Source organism: Rhodamnia argentea, chromosome 5 (genome assembly GCF_020921035.1).
Source record: "Rhodamnia argentea isolate NSW1041297 chromosome 5, ASM2092103v1, whole genome shotgun sequence".
Classification (NCBI taxonomy): domain Eukaryota; kingdom Viridiplantae; phylum Streptophyta; class Magnoliopsida; order Myrtales; family Myrtaceae; genus Rhodamnia; species Rhodamnia argentea.
In genome coordinates, this window is record NC_063154.1 from 6,721,319 (window position 1) to 6,731,255 (window position 9,937).

General features: G+C 45.3%; 1 protein-coding gene across 1 annotated transcript; it reads left to right on the forward strand.

The window, feature by feature from the left end:
* Positions 1–1,515: 1,515 nt before the first annotated feature.
* On the forward strand, positions 1,516–3,303 carry LOC115754019. Its single transcript, XM_030692913.2, has one exon. The coding sequence runs from the start codon at positions 1,635–1,637 to the stop codon at positions 2,928–2,930; it is 1,296 nt and encodes a 431-aa protein (XP_030548773.1). The 5' UTR covers positions 1,516–1,634; the 3' UTR covers positions 2,931–3,303.
* Positions 3,304–9,937: the final 6,634 nt, after the last annotated feature.

Here is a 9,937-nt window from a genome sequence, read left to right on the forward strand (position 1 = left end):
ATTTCGTACTATTGTGTTAATTTGGCTAGAAGTTTCGAAATTATTTTAACAATATGAGCCGAGTCGGATATGAGTTGAAAACAAGTCAGGACGGGTATCGGTCTATTTGACCGGGCTATTTTCCGACCCGACCCATTCATTTGATGGGTCTACGTCTATCCATGCTTCTTTTTTTTTTGATAAAAAAAAAATTTCACGTGGATATTGGTACTGCACTGGCGTGATCCAATGCGAAACGCTCCTGCCGCGCAGCGTGATCCGACGTGGGGGGCATGCCTTGAAAGTTAGAAAGCTATCATGCCGCTCATCACTGCCTCTCCGGTTCATGGTCCCTGCCAGCACTCCTCCTATGGCTCGATTTTGGCCTCCATTTGAAAGATGGTCCCCCCTATCTAAGTGGCAATGCGTTAAAATAATCTAACTCGATCCTCTCGCGACTTCGCTTCGAAACTGGCGATCGATTCATCGACTTCTCTTGAAAACATCGACAGGGAGGACACAATATTTGCCTGCTGGTGGCCCTCATCGATCGTGGCCGGGTGGGCGGGCGGGCGGGCGAGCTTGAAGTGTTTCCGGAGAGAGCAAAATTAAGTAGGATGAACACGTACGACAATCTTATGACGAAAGTCAATGGTCGGAGCACCAGTTCACTCGAACCATCGAAATGAAATCTTTGTAAATCCGAGGAAACACTTCAATTTCCAGAGAGACGCAGATGCAGAAGGGCGAAATTCAAGAGCGACCCACGCAAGCACGGCGCACCGTCCCCGAGGGAGGGGGGGTTGGGGACGCTCGCGGCGGAAGATGATCCACCGGGTAAACGACACTCGTGTCGACGTTCCATCATCTCTTGTCGAGCGCAAAAGCGATCAGACAGGACAGGAGGGGAAACAAAACGTATGCGTGTTCCTCATGCTCATGCGCCTCCTCCCGACGGGTTAATTTCAAATCCCAACAACCGAACAATGACTGCCAAAAAAAGTTACACGCAGAGAAAGAGATGCACGTCTTCTTTCACAAGAAAGTCAAACAGGAACACACGGAGGAATCGACAGATACGAGACCCCACGTTCCTTCGAATCATTGAAAAGGAAAAAAAAAATGGTCTAATTGATTGAATTCCTCACGGAAAGGAGAAAAGCTTCTTTTACGAAATCGTAGATGGTGGGGTACATCGGCGAAGGACGACGATGGATCGTTCGTGAGCCGAGGAGCCTCCTAATGCGCTAACACAATAATAAACCTGCAGAGCAGGAACAGCGACAATGCGACAGTGGCCCCCTTTTTCGATCATCTTTCGGCTTCGTCACTGGGCACTGTTCTGGTACTCGCAGCTGAAAAAAGTTAACGTAAAGTTGACGCCTTTGTTTCTGTCTGTCTGCCTGTCACTCCTCAGTCCCACTCCAATCTGGGAGTCATTTTACCTCGCGCACCCCCCCTTTTTGTCATCAAGAAAAGCTCTCGTTCTATACCCTGTTTTTCAATTTCAAACTTTTCGGCTCTCTCTGTCTCTTCTTGAATCGTAGTGTCTTCGGCTGTGTCTGTCTTCTTGATGTTGATTAGCTGAAGTTCTTGAAATTGTGGTTGAGAGTCGAGCATTTTTCCCTTGTTTGCATCAGAGAGTGAGTGAAGCTATGAAAGACAGAGGCAAAGCTGTGGAAGCGTACAAGGGAGGCGACGGCGACGGCGATGGATTCTTCGCCGGCGACAACTACTACTCGTCGTCCTCGGAGAACCCGTGCCGAAAACACCCCGGCGCCTCCTCTGTCGGGGTCTGCGCCCAGTGCCTTAAGGACCGCCTCGCGAGGCTCGTCTGCTCCGAGTGCGGCGAGCAACGCCTCTCCTCCTGCTCCTGCTCCTCCGACATCTCCTCCAACCGCAACTCTTGCACCGTCGAGGTCGGCAGCGTCGGCCGCATCTCCTTCTTGCTTGAGAGCGACAAAAGCGAGCTTTTGCTCTCGCGCCAGATCAGTACGTCCTCGAAGCCCAGAGTCGGTGGTACAGAGTATAGTAGCAGCAAAGCAGGGGAAGCTACGGTGTTCAAGAGGAGCAGTAGCAGTTGCGTGGAGATGAAGAGGGGTCACGGGATTTGGAGGATCGGGAAGCTCTTCAGGAAGAAGAAGGATCGCAAGAAGAGCGTCGATAACGGGTTCGATGCGAAAAGCGAGATGTGGGTCGTTGATCACCAATTGGGCGTGTCCAGATCGAGATCCCTCAGCAGCTTCAGGGGAGGCAGGAACTGTTACGGCTCAGAGGATGGGGGGGATCACTGGACGTTTTCAGGGGCTAGGAGCTCCATTTCAGGGGCTAGGACCTCTAGCGTCAACGGCGGTCTCCTTCTTGATCCCGAGAGGAAGAGTTGCTTCAGCGAAGTGGAGTTCAGGAGGAGCGGGTTCAGCGAATCGGAGACGATCAGGAGGAGCTGCTTCAGCGAGGCGGAGCCTAGGAGGAGCGGGTTCAGCGAGGCCGAGCCTAGGAAGAGCGGCTTCGACGGCGGCGAGAGGAAGGAGAATGGGTTGCCCCTCGAGCACCACGTCGCTCCTAGCTTGGACTCCACGGGCAATAAACCCGCCACCAGGAGGATTTTCTCTCTCAAGGAAGGCGACTTCAGCGCCGGGGATGACACGGGGTTCATCGACTTGAAGTTCTTCTCGACCGAGGCCAGGCAGGATCCAAAGATGGGCCCCCTAGGGAATTCGAGATCAGCTTTCGCGAGCATAAGAGGAGGCGGCGGCGAGGGCAGCGGCATCGCGCAGGGGGGCGATTTCAGGAGCGGGTCGTGTCGGGTTACAGTGGGCGAGAAGGAGGTGAAGGTGAAGCAGGGCAGGAGGAGCTTCATGGGGTGGAGGTGGGGTTTCAGGCATCACCAGCACCCGAATTGGATGATGGCAGCTAAGAAGAGAGACGAAGCCGTGCTGTGTAAAGAATGAAAGGACGAGACAGGTTTCGAGGACAATGCCGCGTCAAGTGAAGATGGATCGGATCGGATCCATCTCTCTGGAATACTATGGTCCTTTCGGGTTAAATTGGAGTTGATGACTTCACTGCTTTTCCATATTTTTGCCAGTCCAGCTCTTGTATCTGATATTTGTTTCGGTTTTAAGCGACAGCGTTGGATCGTCATCATCGAAAGACGAAATGAAAGACAAATAGTAAGTAAGAACAAACAATAACAGTCCTGGCTCTCTGTTCTCTCCTTTATTCAAACGCACAGGAATTGCTTGATTGCGCTGTAGGCTGAACAAAGAGATTGTGCTTAAACGGACAGCCATGGAGGAAATAAAATCTGCTTCCCTCTGCTTTCTCCTCGTGTTCTTATTCTCGTACTGAAAGTTACTGTCTTTAGAGGATCCTGCTGCGGCGGGGTCGATCTATACGGTTGTCCTGGTCTGGCTCTCGCAGTCTGCACGGAGCGGGGAGAAACAGAGGAAGGAAATGATCTGATTTACCAGTAAGTTGACAGATTGATTCTCCTGTATGCATCTTCTCTGCCCTCTGCATTGCTCGCTTTAGTATCACTAGGAGTCTCCGACAGGGCGATTAAGCTGTGGAGGCGAGGATACATAATCTAATCCCGCCACCTTCTCTTGCCGCCGCACGCATCGTGGCACTGCAAGTTTCTTTACCATAATCCTTGCTCCTTCGAGTATGTCGATTCCTTCGCCCCATTTTGCCCCATCTAATTCAAACTCGAAGTTTAGAAAACTCAATGAGCACGGTTTGACATTACATGATAGACCTTGACAAGGAATACCAACCCTCATGGTAGCAAAATAATTTGAAGATTTATAACGAAAAAGCTAGGGGTGCCCTAGCTGGCCATGTCTTTCCCCATGTGAATTGTTATACAGACGTAAGATCAATTCGACTCTAAAAGTGAGCGACGATATGATTGGGCTTCAAACCTCTAGGCCCAGGTTAAGGCCCAACTAGTGTTTTAGGCCCTTCGTATGCTTATAGCCACTCTAATTCTGTTACGTGGGCAAGCGTAGCGGCCGGGTTTGCACATCAACAGTTAACTCGTCTTCGAAGTTGACGTAAACCCATCTTATGTATTAGAAAGTAACGAAAATGGACCGGCTAGGGATGTCGGTCCTAAGCCCATTTACGCGGTACTTCCGGCCCATGTATGGGCCCATATCTTCTTTAGCTTTCTTTCCAGATGCGTGTGCGTTGGTTTCGACTGACAGTGTAATGGAGGCACGAGGCGGCCCGACCCTAGATCATGTATTCCAAGGTTAAGGCCCGATAGACTGGCCTTTTTGATTTTGTGCGTTACTTGATGTGGTTGGAACTTCTATCCCCCTTCGTGGCCATGACTACGAAACTAATGACAGCCTTGTCGCGGGTCAATAATACTTAGGCTGTATTTGGTTATCCGAATTTCTAATCAGAATAAGACTGAATACGATATGATAAGAATTCTAAAGATTTTGTCATATTATCCACTATTTGATTAACTATGAATTTAAAATCGGATACGCAGAGGCAATCCGCAATTGAGATCAATTCCATTTTGATGAAACATCATGATGCTTTGAAAATTATTCGGTGATAAGTCATAACAAGTGAGTTCTTGTTAAGCAAAGATTTGTACCATCCGAATTCAAGCACAACATCGATAGAGTAGACCCTGTAGAATCGGAGGGTCTTGGTTTGGAGTCGAATCCTTTGAGAATAACTCTCCGGCCTTACTCGTTGTCTCGTCGAATGAATATCTAAATGGTTTCTTTTCACAAGTTGAAGATACACTCATGCGGGTCGTCCAAGAGACCTACCTTGCAAGTCAATGATCAACCTTGAGTTCTTCATAACATGTCAAAATTTCGATTGTTGAAAACGTTCAAGCAGTTAAAGAACGAGGGACGTGATCTCATATCATGCCAAACAATCGATTAAAGAACAAGGTTGTCAAGATACCCTGAATTTGTGATTAGAAACCCTAGCGCGGCGCCGCCAAAGAGGTGGCTCGATGAGGCCGAGAGGCGACCTGATGCGGAGGAGAGACAGCGGTGGGAAAAACATGATTCTCCTCATGTTCGCTCTCTTGTTATCCGAGCTATATCCCTATTTATCCTATCATGGACAAGTACAGGACACGGGATATGATAAAATATATCATATCCCAACTTATATCCCAACGACCAAAACGTAGCTTTAATTATCACCTCTCGCCAATCTTTCTTGTACTCTAATTGCATAGAAGCAGAGACGGGAAGCTTTGTGGTTGTTCTCGACAATAGTACGACGCCAACACGCTCGGGGGAAATAAATCGGAATGAGAAGGCAACTTCAAGTTTCGACAAGTAGCATCAAGGATTATGTAAATTAACATGCAATATTCACTTATTCGACGTATTTTCTTAGAAGTTTAAGCCTTGTGAACATTGGTTTGTCGAATACGGCATTGAAATGCATGTTACCAGTGTGAACCCCGACAAGCCCTCTTGTATTTGTCGACGTGTCTATAGCTCTCGCTACTTATCCGGTTAATTTTCATGATTGTCTGTTCAACGTGGTTACGTCACTTCCGATCTGTTGCACTTACGCGGCCCGACTATTACCCGCGAAAGGGGTGCAACTAGTTTAGTGGAATGTTTCATTTGTACTAGCACTTGGACCTCGCACATGGCAATGACGGGGGGCTACCATACTCGATAGCGGTGATCGTCGGGCTCGGATCAGGCCTAACGTGTTGCCCGAGCCTATCCATATCGTAAAATTTCCAAAGGAATTATCGAGAACAACCAGGACCGGACCCAAGATGGGCAAGCGGAACTTTCTCAAGTAAGACCTTTGCCCTAAGTTCTGCCCATTTATCTTCTGGGACTGGGTAGATCAAGCCGACCACCTGCCCGAGTCTGACAGATGGATGGAGCAATTATACTCAAATAGATCATTTTGCAACGGATAAGAAATTATTATTGTTGGAGATGATAATATGTTTGTGATTTCTTATATATCTTAGAATTGCGCATCAGCTTTCTCGATTGATCTTAATTGATTGTAATTGGCATCGTGATGTTCAGTTCCTCTAAATAGTCATATAAATCGTGTTTCTCAGCAATGATGGTCATGACGCCTGCTACATAGGCTGCGTTGCTCTTATTTCTTTACCAAGTCCCACAGCTTTAGTTGGTGTTCGAGACTCTTTCGCTGCTCATTTCGATGCATAGGCCAGGCCGTATCGCTATCGATATCCCGACTAGACTCGCCAGTCGCCACCCTGATGGAGAAAACCCATACCCTGAAATTTCGCTGACCGCAACATCGTGCTCTGCGGCAGCCTCGTGTAGCCAACATCGAATTGCTTCGGCTAATCCACCCATGCACTGTTCAGATCTTTTCATTTAGATATTTTGAGTTTGGGGAACGCCATAGGTATTTAAGATACTTTCTAGATAGGGTTAAGATATTTTCCGTATTTCTTGCTATCGTGATATATTTGGAAGATTCTCCGTATCCCCATTGGGACAAGTACGTCGGAAGTCCTAAAACTTGTCACGAGAGTACGTTTTAGATCCTAAAACTTTCAAAAAGTACAATTAAGTCTTAAAATTTGTTAGAAAATGCAATTGAACTCTAAAACTTTCAAAAGGAGCAATCAAGTCTTAAAACTTGTTAAATTGGTGAAATTAAGCCCTTTCGCTATCTGTACTTTTTTGAGAATTTTAGGAATCAATTTCATTTGCATGACAAGTTTTAGGATTTGATTGCGCCCTTAAAAGTTTTAGGACTCGATTGTACTTTTGTGACAAATTTTAAAATTTTCGGTGCACTCATCCCTATCCCCATTTGTGCATATCATTGGTCGCGCTTTGTTATTTCACTCACTTATCTCATGGCATAGCAAGAAACATGCTGTCGTTACTTAATTTTGCACGAAAACAGAATATTGTGCTATGCTCTTGTTGATACGACATATGGTATTAGAAGACCTAGGCGTCCGTCTTATGACGAATGCATGTGAATTCGCTTTATCTTCCTCGATTGATCTGATTGAAATATACAAGTTAGCGTTATCTATTATAAAGATGTTGGAACAAAAGAATTATGATGACTAACATAATTTGGAACAAGAGCATAAATAAAGAGCGGATGGAGGATTTCTTAGGGAAATGCAAATGCTTTTGCTTCAGGCGTGTGTCTAAAAATCTGAACTTCCCAACCTTTTATAGTGGCTAGATGCACACAACGTAGCAGTCGGCACAAAAGTCCTAACAACGTTAAACGAAGAAAAACCAGAAAGTCCACAAAGCTGCAAAAGCATACAAACGAAGTCAATACAATAAATGCATGGGAAACTAAAATAAATGGCCTCTAAACTTTAACCTAACGTGTAATATGGTTCCTAAATTTTTAATTTGTTCAATGTGATAACTAAACTATTGCCGAAGGTCCAATGTGATTCATGAGCTTTTAATTTATTTAATGTAGTTCCTGAACTTTTGATATATGTTTAATTTAGTCTCTAAACTAAATGAATATGTTCGATATTTATCGTGGACTTAAATTAATGGAAGGATAATATTTAACAATTTCATATCATTCATGGACTATTAAAAATATACCAAAAGTATAGGGATTACACAAATCAAATATTCAGGGACCATATTATATATTGACTCAAAGTTCAATGACCATTTATGTCATTACCTCTAAATGCATTGGAAAGCAAGTGTAGCAATCCGTGACGAAATCTTCAATAACCTTTGTTGGCATTCTCTGTCTTCATGCTCCCGCAGCTCTTCTTCATTAAATTTTTGCAGCTTTTTGTCTTCATTCTTCTTTGGGCGGCTACCATGAATCGAGACTTTCTTCGAAGAACACCAACAATCAAATCTGCAAACCAGCAACCAACATGCTCAAGTCCAATTAATAAATTTTATAAAGGATTTTGCTAGCATAACAATATTTTGATGGCTGTGAGATTAACAGTACATTGTAAGCTACAAATTCTTAAAGGACTGAACCTCGCAACAAGTTTTGATTAATTGTTGTTAATTACCTTGTGGCTCAAACGAGGCTGTTAATCTAAAAAGTCACCCAAACATTGGTACCTAATCAATTCTCTTTTACAACATTCAAACACCACGTGCTACGAACGCCGGCTACTCGCCCCCATCCTTGCATCCTCGAAAGCCGCATGAGCTGGTTACTGCCGTTCATCGATTCACCCACCACTGAACTTACATGTCAAGGGCTGACTAATCAAGTTTTCACCAAAAGTGAAAATACAAAAGCGGCTGCCGTATTAAACAGCGGCGAAAGAACTACTGTTCTTTACCTTGTTCGTTCTTGGGTCCCCAGGAGGTGGCCCCACGAGAATCAATGTGGCTCCTGCTGTGGCTGAAACAATCCAGCCATTTATGTCTCTACTGATGTGCCTCCACGCCACCGCAGTTCCATCACATTAACTACTGCGGTCGGCCGGGACCGCGGACCACCGGGTGGTTGAGTTGCATCGGTGAAGTCCAGCTTTCGGTCAAAGATCGCGCGACCCGTCCCGAGATGGCAATCTGATCGACGCTGCGCCTCCTAATTTCGGCTCCGAATGCGTCAGAGCCTTTAAGACCCCCTCATTCATGGGCTTCACCTACATTTGATGGGGGAAAGAGACGGATACACTGTGGGGGAGAGTCCCTACAGCAGTAGCTCATGCAAGAAGATAGAACGGAACTGCCGGCCGAGATGGAGATGAGGGCGAAATAAACTACGACCCCTCGTGAGGATCATCCTTTAACGAGTTAATTTCAGATTCGCATGAGTGAAACTCTAAAAAGTGTTAGGATCCGGCGCATAGCAGAAACAAAATAGAGATTAAAAGCGGGCTACATCCAGCAGAGTATTCATTATAAGTAGTTTCCCGCTCTTCGGTTACATTATCCGCCCGTTCACAGGTAGCGAACCCCGTGCTTTTCCTTTCGATGGAAATTAAATTACGAATCATACAAAAAATAAATAAATGAAAGAGTGTGCTAAGCCTAAGATGCGGCCTCAAAGGCCTAGGAAAAGCCGCCCTTACTGTCTGAACTTTCTGAACATCTACGCATGTGAGGCTGCAGAGTTCATGTCTTTTAAAGACGATAGACGTGAAAAACAGAAGGCGATATGACAATGTGGTGGCATTCAAGTCGTCGGGGGAGAAAAGGCAGGACATGGAAAAATCAGGCCATCCGCAATTTAATGGCGCACTACCCTTTGTCCGTTCAGAATGAAAATTGTTGGACGGGTGCTGCGACAACCGTGAAAAAATCCATCCCTTTGCGATCGAACCGCGTGGGACACGCCAACATCAAACATGCTTGCAGCTGGGTTGAAACCTTGGGGGGTGATAATGGCCTTCTTTGGTGGAAAGACTCTTCGATTTTGGGGGCATTTTTTGCGCGAAGAACTCGACATCCCTGTTCGCACAAACGGATCACGGCGTGAAAAGTGCGATGAATAACTTGATCGGGTTCGGTGAAGCTCGGGGCCGATCTCCTAAAATCAGATTGAATGTTTAGCTCTGTTGAAATATCCTACGTTCTTTGCCAACGAGGCTTATATGTCTTTTTATATACATTGACATTCCTTCATCTATTAACTTAAGCTTTTAAATTAGATCTTTTGACAAAATCAATGTTTGATTAATTAGTTGGTCGATTGAGAAAACCATACATAATTAAGGATAGTCATATTAACATATATTATCACACATCACTTCCACATTTTGCAGAAGAAATCTTATAGAAAGTGAAGATGTACTTACATTGATATATTGTTGCGCTCTATCTCAAAAAAATTCGAGAACGGACCGGACCAAATGTTTTCTTTTTTCTTTTTTCCATTCGAAACGTTCTGGGCTTTTGAGCAAGCCGTTTTTCCTTTCTCATGCTTAAGATGGGCAAGGCTTGAATAAGTAAATCAGATTGTATGGTAGGTGGGATGCTTCATC

Excerpts from the sequence above, each read along its gene's own strand:
- LOC115754019 (XM_030692913.2), top strand. The coding sequence starts at position 1,635 with ATGAAAGACAGAGGCAAAGCTGTGGAAGCGTACAAGGGAGGCGACGGC.